This window comes from Taudactylus pleione, unplaced genomic scaffold (assembly GCF_031769625.1).
Source record: "Taudactylus pleione unplaced genomic scaffold, aTauple2 ptg001086l, whole genome shotgun sequence".
NCBI lineage: Eukaryota > Metazoa > Chordata > Amphibia > Anura > Myobatrachidae > Taudactylus > Taudactylus pleione.
The window spans coordinates 753,241-776,136 of NW_028285487.1; the positions used below are offsets into that span (position 1 = coordinate 753,241).

At 46.8% G+C, this 22,896-nt stretch overlaps 1 protein-coding gene across 6 annotated transcripts in view; it reads left to right on the forward strand.

The window, feature by feature from the left end:
- Nucleotides 1-1,568: 1,568 nt before the first annotated feature.
- SON (SON DNA and RNA binding protein) overlaps nucleotides 1,569-22,896 on the forward strand; it is a 109,823-nt gene continuing 88,495 nt past the window's right edge. For all 6 annotated transcript variants that reach the window (XR_015874868.1, XR_015874869.1, XM_088461671.1 and 3 more), the window contains exon 1: nucleotides 1,569-1,728. Coding sequence is in view for 4 of the 6 variants with exons in the window: in XM_088461671.1 (XP_088317797.1) it covers nucleotides 1,643-1,728 (86 nt within the window). In the remaining 2 variants the exon portion in view is untranslated. The remainder of the gene's footprint in view (nucleotides 1,729-22,896) is intronic.

Genomic DNA, 22,896 nt, shown 5'->3' on the forward strand with positions numbered 1-22,896 from the left:
ATCGACCAGGTTACTATAGGGACTCGCGATGGCCGTCGGTGGGTTGATGGTGTGCTGGATGATCGATATCGATCATCCAGCACACCCGGGAGATCATTCAGCTATATTGCTATCGCTGACGGTCGTCCCATGTGTATGCACCATTAGAGTTGTATGGGTTTTGCACTGCTGTTGCGTCTTGAAGCAGCATGGGATCACTCTGCGTGAACGTCGGTCATCTTAGTAACCTGCAGGTTTCTTAGGATGGCCGGTCTTTTCACGCAGCTGAAGTCAGTGAAGCTGCATACAAGGACTCAACCAGTGGCTTCAGCACGCCCAGTAAATGGAAGCCGATGCACTCCCGTTTGCTGAGACGCTGCCCCGCCTCCAAACAACAGCAGCCTGTCAATCAGGCTTTAAAATAAGCCTGAGGAAGTGAAACGTGTTGCAATTTTAAGTGAGCATTTCATTTTCTTTATATGCCTTATTTTTTAAGCCTGATTTTATACTTGTGATAATTTGTATTTGAATTTGTATTTTTAATTATACCTCTAACCATTGTTGTCTACCATCAATGAAAACCATCGGTAGCAAACCATTGATATTTGCTGAAAATCGAAAGCACTTTGGATACACACTAGACGATATGTTGAGCAATTTGGACTATTCCGGCGCATCGGAATGACAAATCAAAGTAGTGCATACCCACTATCACGATACGCGCTCCTGCGGGTCGTCCGTCGCATCATCAGATCTTTTATACATGCAGAAAGATCTGAGGATGTAGCTAGCGATGCCATGCCCCCCGCCATCGCTGTCGCTGCCTGCATCGGCAAGCGTGTGTGCATTTGCCGATTGCCGCCACCCCCCGGGCCCGTCGCAAATGATGTTGTGCTGGGTACACATGGTCTAATGTGTGCCCAGCATAAAAGCCCAGCAATAACGCAGGCCATCCCAGCGCCAACGGGCCAACGTATCGGGCGGCCCATACACACTGGGCGATCTGGCGCCTGACCGCCCGCGATGAGGCTGACCACACCACGGGAGCGCGCACTACACAATGTACTGCACACACGCTACACATTTTTAACGATTTGTCGTCCCGACGCGCTGCTATCGGCCAAATTGTTAAAAGATATCGTGTAGTGTGTAGGGGCCTTAACACTTCTAGTTACTGCTGATTGGTGACATTATGTAACAGCCTGTGGGTGGTGAAGGGGGTCACAGCCCTGTCCCCCCAAGTGAGGGCCAGCTTCTTCCAGAGACTTCCCTTGTGTATAGTACACAACACAACACCGCAGTGAGCGCGCCCGCGGCTGCCGTGAGCGCGCAATCCCCCCCCACCCCGGGCTCCTGTCTCCCGCACCGGGTCACCTCACACCTCGCCGGCACTAGTCCTATCTATGGCGTGCTCTATCACCAAAGTGGCCCAGCGGCTACCACAGGGGGTGATACGGGCTACACGTAGGGACTAGTGAGGGTGAGCGGGAGCGCGCACACAGCAGCGTCTCTCTCTCTCAGAAGTGCCGGGCCCGCGCACAGTCACTCAGTGGCGGCGGCGCGCACGCCCGTACGTCAGTGTGTCGGGACAGCGGCGGCCGGGGCGAGAGAGAAGCTGCTCCAGCAGCGGCATCGGGAGGAGGAGCAGGTCCGTGGCGGCGCCATGGCGACCAACATAGAGGAGATCTTCCGCTCCTTCGTGGTCAATAAATTCAAGGAGATCCAGGAGGAGGAGGAGAAGATGATCAGGTAATAACCGTCGGGCGGCGGCGAGAGGGCTTCTATCCTGCGCTGGGCCCGCTGAGGCCTACTACAACCTAGCGGCCTGGAGTTATGGTGGCCGCTGGCTGTGCGATGGGCCCAGGGAGCGGGACTGGGGGGATCCCGGCCGTCATCCGGTGCTGCAGATCCCTATTTCAGCGCTCTGCCGGGACCTGCTGCGCTCTGCCACCCGGCCACATGCATAGGCCCGGCCCGGGAGGGGTGGGGGGGGGGGGGAGAAGGGGGCGGCCACCTGTGGTACTACAAGTCCCAGCATGCTCTGCGGGGCAGGGGGCATATGTCACATTTGTGTTCAGAATGACAAATAAATGCCCCAAATGCTGCTGTATGGCTGTCAGCACTAATCTACATGTTACATGGTGGGAGGTTTATTAGGTTATAATCTTGTTTATATTATTTATTTTTTAAAAAACAAATTATAGACTCTAAAGGGGGGAATTCAACTGTAGGCGATGGAGGCAACATGCCGCTCTGGGATTTACACTGCGTTCAGCTACATCGCAAGTTTGGCACCAGAGAGGGGGGGGGGGGGGAATCAATTTCCGTGACTGGCGCAATGTGTCATGGATTGTCACATCCCGCCGGCAGTGCCACTTTTCCCTCACATCCAATAGTGGTGCCCAGGAAACTTTGCGATGTCGGGGCCGATATGTGGGGGCAGCCCATTGTCATTAATTCAACCCCCCCCCTTAAGTTTCATTTTGTTAACATATACTATTATGTAGTTGCTTAAATAAGCTAATAAAATAATAATAATGATGATAATAATAAAGGAAATGCAATATTTTTGGAAGACCAGTAAAAAAAAAAGTTGGCTGCTTTGCGTCGTTTAAATTTTGACAAAATGTTCTATTGTGGCAGATTCTACATTGGCTGCTCATTTATTTTTCTGGCCATAAAGTACGGGAGAGCTGGATGTTTATTTTGGACTTAGTATGTGTTTCACAAACACTATTCAGAAGTGGGAGTTAACTGCGCTGATTGAAGGGAGTATGGGAAATAAAGCGTAATAATTAACATGATCATGGATCGTAACGTATATAAGCCCCAAATCACTGGTTTAGTACTTGGGTGCTATGGAAATCCTGGGAGCTTGTCAGATTCTTTTTATTGACTATCATCCAATTGTGGCTGAACATCATTATAGTCTGTACTATATTTCTGCTGATATTTGGCCGCCCTGTTGGTGACTGAGAATGGGTATAATGGTACGTAGCGATCAGCCAGCGTTATGATATCGCTGGCTGATCGTCCTGCACCTTCCCTGGTGTGCTGGATGATCGATATCGATCATCCAGCACACCACCGACTCACCGACGACTATAGCAACCCGCAATCAATGATCGCGGGTGCCTATAGTAACCTTCTCGATATCGAGCAAGTTGGCCTGCATGCACAGCCAATGAACGATATCGCTATCGTCCATACGTGGCAGTGCATCGCTGGGCGTCAGTGAGTTGGTAGGGACCAAAAAATTTACGATTTTAACGATATGAACGATATCGTTAATTTTTATCGCTACATGTGTACGCACCAGTACTGTATCACTAAAGCATGGTTATAATGCCATGTTTGTTTACATTAAAAAAAAAAAAGCCGTTATTGAATAGTGTGGCTTTATACTGCGCTTACAATAGCTCAGGACTCGCTGATTTTTTGTTTGCTGATCCATAGGGCCGCAATTCCCAGGGTGAGATGATGTGCCATTGTCGGAGCAGTGAGGCTGGCCTCCTCACTGCTAATTGAATGGACCCCAAAGAGTTGCATTTCATGAATTATGTAGAATTTGCATTGGCCGATTAATTTAGCATGTTACCATCAATGGGCAATTGTTTTAGCACGCATGATCTCGCGTCTAAAGTGAGATCAGGCGCGCTGAAATGCCGGCGCGGTGCGAGCTGGACTGCCGGTGCCGGCAGTTGATCGCGCCCGTTTAACAATTGAATAGCTCCATCGGGCGTGAAGGGGGCCGCAAACAATTGAATTCCGCCCAGTATTTATAGATTTGCAGAAGATGTAACTTCATATTTTGTTTTCTTCCCAATACCTTGTCCTGTATTTGTGGTTTTTAAGTGAGCCTGGGAGAATATTGTCATCATTCGTGCTCAGTTTGGTATAACTATGCACTGTTTGCCTCACTGAACTCATTATCCTTTTCTACTACAAAAATAACCATTGGCTTGAAAATATTATCCTTGTGTACAATCCTGGATTTGGTTTTTGCATACATTGTTCCTATTGTTTCAGGTCACAAGATCAGTGCTGAGTACCTTCACTTTAGTACGTTTTTTCAATTGAGAGGAAATGCTGAAGGTGAACTACATAACTTGTTACACACTTTGGGTCGTATTCAATTAGCCGCGAAAAGTCGGTTAAGTTTTGCCTGCCGGACTTTCTCACCTACATCGTGCGTTTTTGGAGAAAAGACTTCGCGTGCGGCTGCTTTTCGCCCTATTCAATTCCAAAGGACGCGAAAACGGGACCCGACGAAACTCAAACAGGCAAAAAGTGCTGTCAGATTTGGGGAAATCAGCCTGACACCCCCCAAAAGATGCACTAACTTTGGGGATCACTATAGATTCCCCTGAATAGCCCTGCTGAAGGTATTAGGGGTACTTAAATGCTCTCAATAGCTTCTAATTAGCATCTTTGCACAAGTGGTGAAGAAAAACATTAGAAGTTTTTTTTTTTTTTTTTTTTTAGAAAATAAGTAGCCCCAGCAAATTTGTGGTACATGAAAATGGGTGCTAGCATATTTGAAAGTTACTAATGTAAAGTTTTAAAAATCGTTAAACCACCTGCCGCCTTAAAAACACCTGGGATGTACTTGGGGGACCCTCTGGAGTCTATTTCACTAGTTTTTAAGTTTATCAACTTTGTACTTTTTTTGCCCCCAAAATGAAAATACTATTTTGGGGGTGTTAAGTTTTTTTTTTTTTTTTAAGACTTTTTTTTTTTTTTTTTGACACGGTTTACCTTTGTGGGGCTGTCCCAAGGGTGCAGGGTGGTTCCCGCAAGTTTTCTCCCCAAAACCCCAATTCTGCACTTTTTTTACGCCTAGTTTCATAGGCTAATCTTTTCGCTTATTCCAATCCATTGACTTTCCACACTGACGAAAAGTCTTTGTAATTGAATATGGGATATACGGGACGTCACCGGCGAGAACTTTTCGCCGAAAACTGCTTTTCGCTGCTAATTGAATATGGCCATTTGTATTTGTTTTACTCCTGAAGACATAGACAATTCATCTCCCCCCTCCTCCATCTACCAGCAACTTATTTTGAAAAAAATATTTTTGGGGTGGGGAAGGTCAATCCTTTCCTTTTTTATTTATTTTATTTATTTAACAGTTTCTTATATAGCGCAGCATATTCCGTTGCGCTTTAACATTTGGAAACATTAATATTACAAAACTGGGTAATAGACAGATATATAGGTAGGAAGGCCCTGCTCACAAGCTTACAATCTACCTGCCACCTGTTAGCAGATAGTTCTGATCTCAGAAGATGGGTGATATAATTCTTCTGCACCTCAGAGCTCTGTAGTGCTTGGACCAGAGCTGCAGCCGTTGGGTGCCACTGTTGTGTACATATTGCATCTACAGTGGATTGTCTCCCGTGGATGGCTGCAGGCATTGGTCTGTGGCTGTGAGGTGATTTTTGGGATGTCAAAAAAGATCTCTGCTTACTCCAGGAAGTTGGACTTATATATGAGAACAAACACAATATTTCTGCTCCACGTCCTGAAAATTGGAACAATGCGAGTGAACAGTCACCACCCTGAAGTGATGCAGACCTTGTACTCCCACGTACACATACCCTTCACGTTTGAAGGGATGGGAAAACTGAACCCCCTTCACCCAATGTTTTTGAATTTCTATTTTTCTTCATATTTTACATTTCTATTGTAAGATATTCACGACCTACAGTATTACCGGCTCTTTATCAAAATAGTTTTGTTTGAGGAATTAAAAAAATAAAATAAATATTAGTCTGTGCTACATATAGATGCAGATTTATAAAGCAGTGTATAAGTTTCACGTACTGCACTTGGGCAGAAATTCAATAGTTTTATTGCACCCGATCTCCAGGCTAAAGTAACGGGGGGGTGATATACGATTGTCTTGGGCCCCTGTTCCTTTTCGCGCATGTTGCACTCAAGTAAAACGTGTTTAGCTGCCATATGCAACTAAATCAGTCTAAAGTCCTGGTTAGTGCGCCCAAACAGCAGTTGGGGTGCCCAAAACGAGGGCTTTTTGCCGATTTCTGCTGGTCACCTGAAGAGGGCAAGAACAATAGAAGTGTACTCCGTTGTCTGGCAGTTTGCTGCAAACTTGTTGCTTTCTATTGTCTGTTGCCGTTCTAGTGGTTTTTAGTTTGTATCTACCCATACAACAATTTGTGTTATCACTAATTCTGTTTTGTAGATTTTAACATGCAAATGGTTAAGTGTTTTTTTTTTTTTTTTGTTTGCTGCAAAGTTATAGAAACCACAATAAATGGCCACTGCTGCTATGTAATGTATTTGCCCATTAAAAAGCTATTTTTACATGTTTATGTATTTGTGATTAAAGGCATCATACTTGGCTATACAATACGTGGATTTGTGACATACAGTATTGGCTTTGACATCTCATGCATAGTTAATCGCGCACACTTCTGCTGTAACCCAGAGCAATCAGTCTGAGGTTTTGCTTTAATTTTTAAAATTGCATTAGGGGAGCTAGTTATTCAGATACTTCTTTTTCCTGAGTTACCTGTACATCGGGTTTAATAAATGCAACTCTGTATTCTTTTTATTTTTTGATTTTTGAATTTTACTGCACGGTTGAGAGTTAAATGTATACTTGTTTGTTTGCCTCTGGCATTATTAGAGCATTTTCTGATCTGACATTTTATTAACTAGGTGGCTTATGTGGCTTGTTGCTGGTTAAGCTCCCCATCATCCTGGACTGAGAAAATGACTAACCACATGTATGTTTAATACAGCGCTGATTTTAGCTTTTCAGGTTTTATTTGTCCTCTGAAATCAGGGTCTTGTTTACATAGGCGTTCTTATGTAGTCTTCATTATAGCACCCTCCACTTGTCACAACCCGTGCAGTTCCTCGATTCTGCCTGGGGTGTCGCTCTCTGGTGCTTCTAGCATAGTCAGCTGACGCACCAAACTGCTGAAAACGGCAGTTTGTGTGCTAGAAGCACCAGAGCATAGACTGACACCCCAGGCAGGATAGAGGAACTTCACAGGTTTTAACAGGTGCAGGGTGCTAGAATAAGGTATGCAGTCGGGAAGCCGGCGGACGTAATCTCGACGGCCGGCTTCCCGACTGCTTTATCACGGCGAGGGTTAAATGACAGGCGTCTAAATCTAGACTCCAGCATCCCGATCGAAGTGACGCGGGGCGTGGACAGCCGCTGGGGGGGAGGGTTAGGTTTAGGGCTCCTGGGGGGCGGGGACTTAGGGTTAGGCAGCCCCCCGGGTGGTTAGGGTTAGGCACCCGGGGGGGACGACTTGGGGTTAGGCACCCCCACGGGGGACTTAGGTTCAGGCGGCGGGGAAGGGGGGTTAGGTTTAGGCACTTAGAGGGAGGATTAAGGTTAGGCACTGGGAGAAGGTTAGGGTTAGGTACCCCTAAGGAGGGTTAGGGGAGGGAATTAGGTTAGTGAACACTTACCTTAGGGACGATCGGGATTTTCACCCATGTCGGCCAGCCGCTGTCAGGATTCTAACCGCCGGACTTGCGTCCGGTGGTAAATCATACCGATTCCCTAGAATGAACACTACTTGTGGGCTTTTCCTGTATTAAAGATATTCAAAGAACTTGTAAAAAAAAAAAAAAAAGTAACTTGATGTATTTAACAACTTTGCATTTAGAAATCGATGCGTGAAATAGTTTGGATATGTTCAAACACAAAGTAAATTTTAATTTTGGATTTATATTTTTCACATTTTAGTGTTGTGCCGTAATGTATGTAATTAGTATTTGCTATTTCGCACTCTACTCTGTTCTCTCAGGGAATTCAGTTACTGGCGATATGTCGCCATGCTTAGCTGTGTACGTTTCAGCCAGTTGCGTACCACTGACATCGCAGGTTTTCCTGTGCACCATTTTGGGGTGCGAGGCTAAACTTGATGTGGGTGGCTGCGTTGTGCTGTTACGGAATGGTACATCGCATCCATCTCATTAAATTGAATTTCCCTCTCTTTCTCACAAGGGCAGTTATTAGATTCATTAGTATGGTTGGTGTAATGGTTAGTGTTACTGTTTCACAGCACTGAGGTCTTGGGTTCGATTCCCAACATGGCTTTAACTGTGTGGAGTTTTTATTTTCTACTTTGGGTTGGGTACGGGAGGCCGGTGGTCAGAATTCCGACGTCTGCACTCCGACAGGGTTAGGATTCCGACATTAGTCGGTCAGTATCCTAACCCTACCCATAACCCTCCCTCCCCGGTGCTTAAACCTAACCTCCCCCCCCTGATGCCTAAACTTAATCACCTCCTCCCCGCACCCTAAACCTAACCCTCTAGCTAGTGCCTAACTCTTAACACTAACCCCAGTACTTACGGTCTGGAATCTGACAGGTGTCGGGATTCCGGCGCCAGCGTTCTAACCACTGGCATATCGACTCTCGGGATTTTGACCGGATCCACGTCCATGCTTGTGTGCGTTTAATACGGGTCCTTTGGTTTCCTCCCACAATCCAAAAAAATATACTGGTAGGTTAATTCGCTCTCAACCAAAATTAACTTGGTGTGTATATGATAGGGAATATAGGGCCTGATTCAGTATGGATCGTAACTGTGATCGTAGCTCCGTAATCGCACGCAATGACGCTGCGAAAATATGCTAATGTCTGCCACATCTCAGCCAGCATAGAGACGCCCACTGTATATATCGGTACCATCAAAGCACATCGGCCCGTCATGCACAGTTACAACAGGTCTGGCCCGGTGAAGAAAGTCTGGTATGCAGTGTCTAGTTATTGCACGTCCATGCAACGGCATTGAAACAGGGACACACCTGCGTTTCTGCAACCAGTCCTCTGTCACCACCCCCCAAACGCTCACGACCTGTCACTCATTCTGCGATGGATTCCGATTTGCGTGCGTGATTGCAGCACACTTGTGGTACATGCGCAGTACTGAACAATCAGCAGGTCTGCGTACGCAATTGTATACGCTGCTGAATCGGGCCCATAGATTGTAAGCTCCACTGGTACAGGGGCTGATGTAAATGGCCAAATATTCTTATATATGTGCTGTATAAATAACTGGTAATAAATTAGTCTTAGCCACATGTTGATGTATTTTCAGGCTATAAAACATCATAACTTCATAACTGGGCACGTTACTTAGTACCCCATTACCCAGAAATAATCCCATGATATGATGCAGATAATTCTGGTACCTCTATTATATCTCGGGAGGATGCAATGCAGTAACTTGTTAACATGCCTGTTTTAGGTATTAACAGTAAGTGGGCGGTTCAATTGTGTTTTAGGCATCGATAATGAATGAGCACCCGACGGAGCAATTGAATTGTTTTGGGTGCACATTAATTATAGTTCTTGTTGCGCCCAAAACGGGTAAACCCTTCTTAACTAACGGGCGAGACACAAAAGGTGTTATTTGGATGCCCAAATCCCAGATTTTTTTTGCACATTTCTGCACGCCACCTCAGGAGACTGCGAGCAGAAATATAGTTGTGCGAGGCTGATCAGGGCAACTATTGAATTGCTCCATCAGGGGCATATTACTTAGAGCGCCCGAGAAAGCAGTTGAATTGAACACCCCCCCCCATGAGGGCAGTTGATTTAGTGACCATGGCTGCAGAGTGCCAGGGAAATGGTTGAAACATCGGCACCTCTTGGCCATTAACATTGCACATTTCGGGCGGAATTCTATTGTTTTAGGGTCTACAGTGACCGGAGATCGCAGGGCGCTATTCAGTTGATGTCGATCTTCGTGTCGATCGTGCCCAAAGAGGTCGGGTTTAGCCGCGTAAAACGGCTACACCAAAGTGCTGGGCGTTACCGCAAAAAGTGCAGTTTGGGTGCTCAAACGGGTCACTTTCGCGCAATGCTACTCGCACTCCCCGAGGGGTGTGAGCTGAAATGACGGTGCCGGCAGCTGTTTGCGTCCGACAGAAGCAAAAATGTAATTGCTCCGTCAGAAGCGAGGAGGGGCCAAAACAGTTGAATTGCACCCAAAGTTGTTTTCCCAGGGGTACTGTAATTCTCGGTGATGTGTTCAGCCAAACATCGCAACCATCTGCTGTGGGCGCCCATTATTTCTGCTTGCCCCCTACTAAGGTGGCGAGTAGAAATCGAATAAATGTTCATCTTTTGGGCGTAATAACTAATGGGCTCTGGTGACAGTTGCTCCCATTGGCATAGCATTTGAATACTGGTCGACGGGCACCTATTACTTATGGGCGCCCAAAACAATTGAATTGCTCCGACAGGTTTCCATTAATTATTGCTGCGCTGAAACAACTGAATTGCCTCCCATTATACTGTATCCAGCATGAACACTAGTGAGCACTGCAACAATATTCAAATTGACGCACAATGGAGGCTTAAGAGAAAGAGTGCATTATTTTTTCTCTCAGCCTATCAGTGTTAAAACACAGTTACTAGACTGTTGCACCCAAATTCATCGGGATTAGCCGCATTGAGTTCGATTCAATTGAACGCGAATTAAATAGCGTCGGGAAAGAGCTCCCGGAGCTATTCAGTTCGGCGCGCTGTTACGGTAGAGAATGCCAGTTCTCCAGCCCCTCGTGCCTTAAACAGGGTGGTTAGTCGCGAGAACAGGCATTCTCCGATTAAACTTCCCGGCGTGATGCTGTTTCCGTGGCGCTAAGGGCAGAATACAGCATCGCACATGTACTTTTCTCGGATTTCTGCTCGCACCCCTGGAGGAGAAGAAATCCTCAACAGCACGCTGAATTGAATAGCTCCGAGAGCTCCCTCCTGGCGCTATTTAATTTGCGTTCAGTTGAATCGAGTTCATTAAGAGGATTTCTGCTCATAGGCCCCTACTGCAATCAAGTCCAGCGGCTCAAACAATTGAATAGCTCCCGTTACTTTAGGCAAGAGCTGTGGCTGCGTTAAAACAACTGAATTCCCCCCTGAGAATTCTTAATATTATTTGGGAGAATGTATTCTCTTTGCAGGGATGCAGCTCCCGGGTAAAGTGCCCGGAGCTATTCAAATGCTCGTGTGTTAAACCTGCGACTAGGGAATTTCTGCTTGCATCTTCCTGATGTATGAGCAATAATCTGCGCTAACTACTTTCTCAGTGCTAGTCACGGTGTTACTACATGCGGTAACAGCATCACATCCGTCACTTAAGCTGGGAGATGTAGTTTGCCGCCACTAAGCTCCGGGCGTCAGTCATGGGAAGTGCCAGGCGAGATGCAGTTAATTGAATAGCTTCGGACACTTAACGAGGAGCTACTTCCCCATGAAGAGGATTGATCCCCTCCCCTGCTCCCGTAGAGCAGTACTTTCAACAGGTTTAGCCGTTTCATGCGTATGAGCCCTGTCTATTTGGGTGCGATATGCATGGATACCTAAAAACAATTGAATATCGCAGCTCAATCTCCCGTCACTTTAGTACGATAAAACAGTTGAATAGCCCCCATAGAGCGCACACACAATCCGCAGCACTTTACAGAGAATGTTCAGTTTCTGACTCTCTGGACTTTACAATCTAAAGGCACACATCCACTACACTTAAAATGAGCGATTGAACCATATCGCAATCATTCGAAAATCGTTCCGTTAAAATGTCTAAAACATCCAGTGATGCGCGCTCCTGCTGGTCGTTTTAGACCGCTATCATCCGCCAAACATGCTGAACAACCTGACGATAACGTCAGGTTGTGCATGTTAGGGGATGATTGATGTGCCTGCACTGAACAACTGCTCGTTCAGTGTAGGCACAGCACAGACTGACAAACTAATGCACAATTACAATGTCATAATCGTGTAGTCGTTTTGAGGTCTTCTGGTGGATGTGCACCTTAACCCTTGGTGAGAGAGAAAGTACCAACCAATCAGCTCATAACTGTCATTTCAAACAGAGAGCCTGATTCAGACCCGCTCGTGAGCGCGTCAACGGTCGGGCAGTGCGCACGCGCAAGCGAGAATTTCACTCGCTCGGGGCTCGCAGCAAAACAGGGCGGCTGTCGATGTTGATCGACAGCGCGCCCCGCTTTGTAGATGGTTCGGGGGGGTGGCTGCACAAACGGAGGTATTCCTGAAGACACACGTGATGTCAGTAGTGAACTTCCTGCTCTATTAGAGCAGGAAGTTCACTGGGGCTTGCGGTGGACGAGATCTTACCACAAGGGTCTCGTCGCAACCCAATGGTCGCGATAATCGCCAGGCCGCCCACTAAAGCTGTGGGTGCTGACCCACAGCTTAGCGAGCGGCCTGGAGAAAAAAAAAAACGGCCCACCCTGATTCAGAGCGAGCGCTCGCAAATAGCGAGTGCCTCTGAATCAGGGCCATAGCCTGTAAAGTGACAGGAGCTGATTGGTTAGTACGTTCTCTCTGTTCACTTTTATTTCTCTCTAAGGCTTAGTACATAGGGCCTGATTCAGACCCGGTCGCAAGCGCTGAGTGCTCACAACCGGGTCGATGGTGGCCCAGAGCGCATGCGCACGACGGAGCCGGCTCCGTCGTGCGCATGCACGAGACCCGGATAGCGACGGGCAATCTGTCCCTCCGGGTCTCGTACCAAATGGGGCGTGCTGTCAATGTGTGACAGCATGCCCCCTTTGGTGGGCGGGCCGGGGGGGTGGCTGCCCAAACGGAGGTGTTCCCATGTGAACGCCTACCGTTTGGGGCCGGCCCCACTGACATCACAAGTGATGTCAGTGGAGAGATTCCGGCTCTGTTAGAGCCGAAATCTCTCTGGGGCTTGCGGCAACGAGGCCCTACCACAAGTCCGATGGCCGCGATGGTCTTGACCATTGCGGCCATCTTCCTGGCCACTCGCTATAGCTGTGGGTGGTCACCCACAGCTATGCGAGCGGCCAGGAGGCCGTTCTAAAAAAAAAAAAAAAAAAAGACTGGCCCTGATTCAGAGCGAGCACTCTGTCAGAGCGTCCGGCTCTGAATCAGGGCCATAGACCCCTAAACTCCTTACTGCATATGGGTACACACACACAGGCTAGGGTTCACTTTTTGTTAGAATCCCACTAACCTACCAGTATGCTTTTGGATTGTGGGATAAAGTCTGTGCCTCGCCACTCAAACACGGGGAGAACATACAAACTCCACACTGTATGTTGTGGGGTTGAACCCTAGACCTCAGTGCTGTGAGACAGTAATGCTAACCACTACACCAACTGTGCTGCCCACAACCTTTTTCTGTCTCTCCTTTCAGACCTCTAAAACATAGTTAATTGCTTGTGACTAAATTAACTATTCTGTTCTTGTGTTGTAGGGAATATAGAGTAAGTTCCACTGGGATAGAGACTGGTGTGTATAGTTAAATGTTCTCTGTGCTTCCTGCAGCAAATCCGTTTGCAGGCATTTCCAGAGTTAGTGTCTGCCATGGCCAAAAAAAGCAGTGTAAAATTATCTGCACAGATAGCGCTAAATGTCATGGACATAAATAGAAAAATTGCGAAGCTTTTATAACAATTCAATTATTACTAAGTAGTAAATGCCTTAACTAGAAAGACTATTTTTTATATAAAAATAAATAAATACTGGAGCACAGTAGTGTTCCTGATAGACTGCGGCCTGGGCAGGGAGCCTCTGCGTTCCCGAAAAAGGGGGTGTGGCCGGCTGGGGAGGGGCGTGTCATTGTAACACTCCTCCAATTTGTCACGCTTGGGGGCACGTCCAGCACTTACTGAGGTGCTAGGCTTCCCCCAAGCTCTCTTAACGGTGAACAGATTCCATGTGCACAGCGTCTATTCACCCGGCGGTGAACCGCAACTTTTCCCACCCGTGGGACTCTTCAACCCGCGGGTGGGGAAGGCTAAGGGCATGCTGTTATAGCGGGGCCCCACTAAAAAGGCAGGGCACGTGAGGCCTTTTTAAATTCAGGCATGGCGCGGAACCCTGCTAAAACAGCCCATCAGGAACACTACTGGAGCACACTGTAAGTGTGTGCGTGTATATATGTGTGTGTGCCGAGTTTGTATGAAAATATATTGTATTTTCCTATTTGTTGGCAATCCCCCCCCTCTCCCCCCGATATGTTTAGTTTCTTACATTCTGAAATAAAAATGTATGTATTACTACTGATGCAGCCGGTGTCACTCAGTGTGAACTCGTGACCTCAAACTCTTAATTGACAATAAGTGAAAACCTACAACGTGTTATTACAGATATTCCTTCTATTGTGTTAGTACAGGATAGGAGCACCTGTAGATGAATACACAATTGCTAGTCTATGTAGATAATGGAGCTTACACACTAGACGATATCGCTCAGGTAGCATATCGTCTAGTGTGTCCCCAGCAGGGTGTGCTCAATGTCTTTCATGACATTGAGCACAGCCGCTGAACAATGTCATTAACGATATCGCTCAGCGCCGGGCTCTGTCCCCGTTCCCCAACATGCAGCAACCTGACGACATCGTCAGGTTCGCCTGCATGTTTACTCAATGAACGATAATGACTAACGACCCACGGGAATGCGCCTCGTCATTATCGTTCATGGTTTTGATGTTAAAAGTGGACGATAAAGTGGACGACTGAACGATAACGATATCGTTATCGCTCAGTCGTCAACGTTAATCGCCCAGTGTGTACGCACCATAAGTGTAGCAGCTGGGCACCTCCGGCCACTTCTGATTCTACTCCTTCTCTGCAGTATTGTTGGAGTCAGGTCATTGTTTTGATGAACGCCAATTTTCAAATCATTCTGTAAATTCTCATTAGGATTGTTATTGTCATCTATTATTTATAAATTACAAAGATATTATGTAACCATGTCTAATTGAGGGGATAATTACGCAATGACATAACATGATGCAGAGGGTAATGATGAGTTTACAGAGGGGTGAGGAATTATTCATGCATAGGGTACATGGAATAATTGCAGCTGGTGGTGGGGAAAGTGTGCGTGCCTGCTGTAAGGGTGCCTAGCGCTCCTGTAATGCTGTTTCAGTAGGCCGTAGTGCCCTGCCCGATTCTAAAACTCAAATGCCCCCTGACCTCATGGAGGAGTCCTTCTGATAAAAGGCTGGTTGCGGCCGTCCCGTGGTACCCCGCCCCCAGCTGTGTTTCTGCACCTATCCCCACAGGAAAAATGTTGAGGGGGCAGGGGGGGGGGGCACTGAGCAGAGGGTGAATTGATGCTGTGCGCATGTACACGGCAACTGTTCACAGTGCAGACAGAGTTGGGGCCAACCCAGCATCTCAGCGAGTGGTGGGCACGTCCCCTAGATGGAAAGGGGACGTTCCACGAAGGCACCCCCCTCTCCGTTAGGCTATGCCCCCTTTTTGTACGGCCATGTGCCTTTGGTGCGTGCAGGTGTGCCCCCCTCTAATGATTGGTGCCCTGCCCGATCATGAGGCTAGAGGGAACGCTAATGGGTTGTAAACCGGAAGCTCAGGCACAAGCAAAGTCTTCTTTCACTGCATCGCCTCTGTGTTCGGCAGGATATGTAATGAGGAGCTGCTGTTAATATTGCTGAAAGGGTCCAAAAAATAAAAAGAATATATGCATTTGTTGTTTTTTGCTTTCTTTTATAATGGTTCTGTCAGTCCTTTAGGATGCTTTAGGACAGGTGGGGAAGAACATGCCATTCCAACACACTTCATGGGCTGTAATTACCAATAGATTCCAACAAAATGCAGTCATATGGCCGCCGGTCACAATCCCGACACCTATCATAATCCTGACGCAGAAATCCGGGACCAAACAAGGGTTCTGAGTGGTTTCCCCACCTTTGCACCCCAAAACAAAAATGTTTCACTTTTCTCCTGCTATTCAGAGGCGAATCTTTTTCGCCTATTAAATTGCATTGACTTTCCGCGTACTCGAAAAGCAGATGGAATTGAATACGGAGATAAGTTTCCGACAGGCGAAAAGTCGCGACCGGCGATACATTTTCGCAAATCTCGGCTTTTCGCTTCTAATTGAATACGGCCCATAGTCTGAGATTGTACTACTAAAAAGATCAGTAAATAATTGCCAGTGTGCATGCGCACGAGGGAGTGGGCTCCCTCCTGCGCATGCGTGAGACCCACTACGACCGACAGCGCCGGTCGTAACTGGTCTCTTTCCAAAGGGGGCGAGCTGTCGATGTTGATTGACAGCTCGCCCCGTTTGGAAGGCGGGCCGGGGGGGTGGCAGCCCAAACGGAGGCATTCCCATGGGAACGCCTGCCGTCTGGGGGAGGCCCCACTGACATCACTAGTGATGTCAGTGGAGAGCTTCCGGCTCTGACAGAGCCAGAAGCTCTCCGGGGCTTACGACAAGTGAGACCCTACCCTAGGTTCTCGTCGTAAGCCCCGATGGTCACGATGGTCTCTGACCATCGCGACCATCACCCAAGCAGTCGTTAGAGCTGTGGGTGTTAGGCTGTGGGTTAACGACCGCAACAGAGGCGGGCGGTCAGGATGCAAGTGGCCGCCCAGTTTCTGAGCGACCGCTTGATCCTCCGACCGCCTCTGAATGAGGCCCTAGATGTGTACAGAAGACACAGATGTAAAAATATCGTACATCAAATTTGTAAGTGCAGTCTAGCAAAGTAGTTTTGTCGCATCCATATTTGTGCAAACTAGAGTAGGGATCTGGCCTGCCAAGAGGGGCTGTGTGGTGCTGCTGAAGCCACACTGTGTAGGAGGATCTATCCATCGGTCTCTATCTGTCTAGTTATCTAATATCTATTTAAGCAGTGTTAGGGTAAAAGGTACCATCTCTTGGGGTAGACGGTAGTGCACAGCAGCCGAGAGATCACACAAGTCCCAGGTTTATGGTGCTCCTGCTCTCAGCCAGTTTTATTAAGCAGAAAAATAAAAATGAAACCTCAAAATAAATACCTTGCCTGTCCGGCACGAACTAAACATTAAGTCATCCCTGACAGACACTCTCAGCAGTCTTCAGCAAGTCCAGCTCACTTGTATGAAGCAGCAGGTTTTCTCTTACAGAGACTCTGCAGTCCCTTTCCCCAGGCAGTGAGAGATAATGACCAGGCTGACAGCCTTTTAACATCCTCGTGCAGGTGAAATCACTAATATGCCGTTGATGCACGTGAACGCGCATAACCCCGGGATTTTAGTCGGTGTAAACGGATCAACCCGGGTCCAGTGACCCGGGATCCGACCCTGCTTGATTGCAGGGTTGAGCACGGGTTGTTCCCGTGTCACCCTGCAATGTAAACGGCGTGGCCCGGCTCACGATGACCCGGGTCGCGCCGCATGCCGCCTGATTGGCCGGCTTCAGTGGCACTTGGAGATGACATCTCCAAGCGGCCACTGCAAGCAGCGCCTGCCCGAGCGGTACGAAGTAGCGCACCCCACCTGCTCTCCCTGCCTCCGGACCGCTGCAGAATAAGGTAAGTAGGTCGCGGAGGGAGAGGGGAAAAAGCGCTGGTCACCTTCGCCGGACAGCCGGGTCAGTGCTGACCCGGGTCAGGTGTGAATGGTGCCGACTCTGGCATAGCCCGGGTCGGCGCCGCAGTGTAAAAGGGGGTTGTCCCGGGTCAGACCCAGGGACTTTGGTGTAAAAGGGGTATAATTAGCCTCTTCTATTCCTGAGTACACACTGGCAGATATATTGGGCGATCAATTGATCGCCCAATATATTTGGTGCCCGTGGGTCAGTGTGTACCAGCTGATATGTCTGTGAACTACGTCGTTCACAAAAATATTGTCGGCCCAATATATCTGTCCATCGGGCAGTGTGTACAGGTGATCAGCCCGCCGCCTGCACACTTGCAGAGGCAGCCGCGGGGAGGGGGTCGCTGCACGATTCCCGGCCAGCGGGACCCGCGGACAGAAGGAAGATGTTGGTTGTTCAGTGTGTATGGACAACCATCATCTCCAGATATCTGCCATCGGCTGTGCAGCAGAGCCGACGCGATATGTCTGTGAACGATGTTGTTCAGACATATCGCTGGTACATCCTGGCCGACTGGCATATGATATATTGGCCTATCAATTGATCAGCCAATATATCTGCCAGTGTGTACCCAGTATTGGGCTAAAGGCCCTAAAGCTGGATACACACTAGGCCGAATTAAGTGGTTCTAGTTGGACCTAACAGTGCGGTCAATTGAATAGCTCCGGGAACTCCTAGGGTGTTTCAAAATCGAGCTGAATTGAATCGTCCCCTTTATTTTTGTAGAATAATTTTTTATTAAATTGCACCAGTGTGTGTGTGTGCGTACAGCCATGGCCAAAAGTTTTGAGAATTACACAAGTATTGGTTTCACAAAGTTTGCTGCTTTAGTGTTTTTAGACCTTTCTGGCACATGTTACTATGGGATACTGAAGTAAAATTACAAGCATTTCATAAGTGTCAAAGGCTTTCATTGACAATTACATTAAGTTTATGCAAAGAGTCAATAATTGCAGTGTTGACCCTTCTTTTTCAAGGCCTCTGCAATTCGCCCTGGAATGCTGTCAATCAACTTCTGGGCCTCATACTGACTGATGGCCGCCCATTCTTGCCTAATTGATGCTTGGAGTTTGTCAGCATTGTAGGTTTTTGTTTGTCCATCCGCCTCAATTGGATTAAGGGAGTTTCCTGGCCATGGACCCAAAATTTTGATGTTTTGTTCCCGAGCCACTTAGTTATCACTTTTGCCTTAATGCAAGGTGCTCCATCATGCTGGTAAAGGCATTGTTCGTCACCAAACTGTTCTTGGATGATTGGGAGAAGTTGCTCTTGGAGGATGTTTTGGTACCATTCTTTATTCATGGCTGTGTTCTTATGCAAAATTGTGAGTGAGCTCACTCCCTTGGCTGAGAAGTAACCCCACACATGAATGGTCTCAGGATGCTTTACTGTTGGCATGACACAGGACTGATGGTAGCTCTCACCTTTCCTTCTGCGGACAAGCGTTTTTCCAGATGCCTCAAACAATCTGAAAGGGGATTCATCAATAACTTTACCCCAGTCTGCAGCAGTCCAATCCCTGTACCTTTTGCAGAATATCAGTCTGTCCCTGATGTTTTTCCTGAAGAGAAGTGGCTTCTTTACTGCCCTTCTGGACACCAGGCCATTCTTCAAAATTAATCGCCTCACTTTGTGTGAAGATGCACTCACACCTTCCTGCTGCCGTTCCTGAGGAAGCTCTGCACTGGTGGTGCCCCGATCCCGCAACTGAATCAACACCCCTGGCGCTTGCTGGATGTTATTGGGCACCCTGAAGCCTTCTTCACAACTATTGAACCTCTCTCCTTGAAGTTCTTGATGATCCGATAAATGTTTGATTTAGGTGCAATTTTACTAGCAGCAATATCCTTGCCTGCGAAGCCCTTTTATGCAAAGCAATGGACGACTGCACCTGTTTCCTTGCAGGTAACCATGGTTAACAGAGGAAGAACAATTATTTCAAGCTCCACCCATCTTTTAAAGCTTCCAGTCTATTATTCTAACTCAATCAGCATGACAGAATGATCTCCAGCCTTTTTCTCGTCAACACTCTCATCTGTGTTAACGAGAGAATCACTGACCTTATGTTAGCTGGTCCTTCTGTGGCAGGGCTGAAATGCAGTGGAAATGTTGTTGATGGGATTAAGGCCCTCATTCAGAGCCGCTCGTTAGCGGCAGTACGCTCGTTCCGAGCGATGTTTGCACATCTGCGCATGCGTACGGTTTTTAGTACGCATGCGCGAACCAGTCAGTGCGGCCGAAAATCGTTTGTACGCTATATAGCGAGTGCCTGCTATTTTGAGTGACAGAATGAGGCGTATGTGGGTGGTAACAGGGGAAGGTGCTTGAAAATGGGGAGTGGAGATCCGAACGCAGGCGTGCTTAAAGGTCAAAACGGGCGTTTTATGGGTGTGTATATTTAAAACAGCAGCGTCATTGACCACGTCACTGGGTTAATTTAGAGCCAGAACTGCTCGCAAATTTGTGGTAGCAAACACCAACCACAAGAATAGCGAGCAGTTCATACGCTGGTCGATGTACTCGATTAATCTAATAAATAGCGGACATGACGTAGGATGCGAGCGGCCAGGGGGCGTTTTTAACAAATAAACGAGCGTATGTTTTGCTCGCTCGTTCAGACTTAGAGGTGTGAACAGACTACAATGTGCGTACGGATCATTTGAATAGCCACCCCTTGTTTTTAAACGAACGACCGCAAATAGCGAACGGCTCTGAATGAGGGCCTAAGTTCATTGTCATGGCAAAGAGGGACTTTGCAATTTATTGCAATTCATCTGATCACTCTTCATGACATTCTGGAGTATATGCAAATTGCCATCATAAAAACTGAAGCAGCAGACTTTGTGAAAACCAATACTTCTCAAAACTTTTTGCAATGGCTGTATAATGCAGAATTCTAACACCTGTATAGCCATAGATGTGCACCACACTTTAAGGAGCCTAAGTGGTTCAGTTTTGTGTGTTAAAAAACATCCTTCAGAATCACAGCTCTGATAGGCCGTACACACTAGACTATTTTTATGAACCATAACTATATAGTTGAACGTAAGTTCGTTCAGTGTGTATGGACTAAACGACCACCGATGCGCGCTTCTGCTGGTCGTTAACGATGTCTGCTGTCGTCCGAACATGCAAATCAATCTGACCATATTTTCAGGAACTGCCTGTTCAGAGATGTGGCAGGATGACGTCACTGAACGATATCGTTACCGATCTAGTTTGGTGTGTTTTGCACTATGCTCATGGAGCATATAGTCTGGTGTGTATGAGCCTTAACATTACTATTGTGATCGCCAGAGACCGTGACCTAAATATATGTCAATGTTATGTTGGGATGTAGTTGGTCCCTGATATGGAGGTTGGCAATGGAAAGGCTGTTAGAAATCATTCAGTTTGGTCAGAAATAACATTAGGGGGTGAATTTACTAAAGTGAGAGTTTTTAGAAGTGAGTTTTAGAAGAGATGTTGCCCATAGCAACCAATCCGATTCCACTTAACATTTAACTAGCACCTTCTAGAAGATAATAGCTAGAATCTGATTGGTTGTTATGGGCAACATCTCGTCTAAAACTCTCACTTTAGTAAATTTATCCCTAGGTGTAGTTCAGGGTTAGACAAAACAATATAAAATCTATATTTAGGAATTGGCAGGATTTATTATAGACCGAAACTATGTGCATCAGTGACTATGGATACCAAAAGGAATACACTATGGGCCAGATTAGATTAGCGCCAAAAAGCCGATATCGGCGATAAGTGGAATGTTTTCACCTCATTTGCCTGGTTTGAGGCAGTTTGCGCTTACTTACACAATGCGCGTTCCCGCTTTTCGCCCTATTCAATTGTAAAACAGGCGAAAAAACGCATATGTGTGCGAGTGCAGTGAATAGCGAAAACGACAGGTTCTTTTGGGAAAATCAGTCTGTACCCTAAAAAGCCTAACTGATCCGGGGAATCATTATAGAAGAGTATTAATATCCCTAATAAAAGTATTTTTGGGTTTTTAAATTGAGTCATTGGACTGTTATATGCTTATTTGCTATAGTGTTGAAAAGTGATGAAAAGCATTTTTTTTTGGGAGAAAATTAATTGCGATAGTTAATTTGGGGGTACATTAACATGGGTCCTAGCATATTTGTGCCTCTAAAGTGTATTAGAAAAAGCATTTAAAAATACACCTGCTGCAGCCACCAGCAACCATAAAAATACCTGACCCATCTATACAGCACCCCAAAATACCTGACCCGTCTATACAGCACCCCAAAATACCTGACCCGTCTATACAGCACCCCAAAATACCTGACCCGTCTATACAGCACCCCAAAATACCTGACCCGTCTATACAGCACCCCAAAATACCTGACCCGTCTATACAGCACCCCAAAATACCTGACCCGTCTATACAGCACCCCAAAATACCCGACCCAATATTTAAAGCCCATTTTCAAACACTTTTTTTTTTTTTTTTTTTTAAATTTTCACCCCATAAATTACAGGCCTTTTTTTATTTTTAGGGAATATTAATATCATTTTGTTTTGCCTGATTAAGTTATTAGGGGAGGTGTCCAAAGGGTTCTTTACCAAGTCCCCACATTTTTTACTGAAAAATAGGGATTTTGCACATCTTTTCTCCTGTCTTTGGGTGGAGAAACTTTTTAGTCTGTTTTTGCCTATGAAGTTTTCACACACGTGACAACGTCCTGGAATTGATTAGGGCGATACTTTGGAAAGTGGCGAAAACATCACATCGTTGGTCTTTTAACATTCAGCGTTAGGAGGAAAGTAAAATAAAGGAGCAAATTTGGACAACAAAGTTTTGCATATGGAATATGGTATTTATGCCCATCTGGGTGTCAAGTATAGATATACTAAAGGCCACTACTTGCTTCTATTTTTCTCTGCTGCTTTTGGTCCTAGTAACTAATTATTTCTCATGCAAATGCTGCAACTCCCTAGATCTTCAGGCCACTGTCCTATCTTGGTAATCATCCTATTACTGAAACCTACTCTTTCAGTGCTCATCTAGTGATCCTCCAACTCTTTGCTACTCTGTCAGCCCTTACACTGGTTGCCAGAACTGTACAGAGTATAGTATAAAATACTACTTCTAACATAACTGGGGACTGTATGCGAAGAGCCACTGCAGGAACGTGGTCCTGAGCTGTTTGCTAGCCGCTGTGACTGGGAGCTTATCCCTGACACTCCAGTACTACAGTACAGCAGGGAGCCGCTACAGCCTGGACAATTGTCCCGGGCTATGAGTGCCAAGCACTGGGGAAACTAATTGCAGACGGGGGCCAGGTATACCGCAGCACGGACAAGTATAGCTGCTGCAGTGGTCAGTGTGTAAATTAAGCACCTCCAGCCTTGGAAGCCCCGATGGCTGTGGCGATAGAATGGAAGAATGCAGGGCCTCCTAGCACTGGGGTGGGGGACAAGGAAAACCAGCTCCTGGTACCCCCTGCGCTGAAAGGGGACAGCAAGGAACGCCGCAGCCTGGACGCGATTCAGCATGTTAACCCCCGGTGTGCTGCAT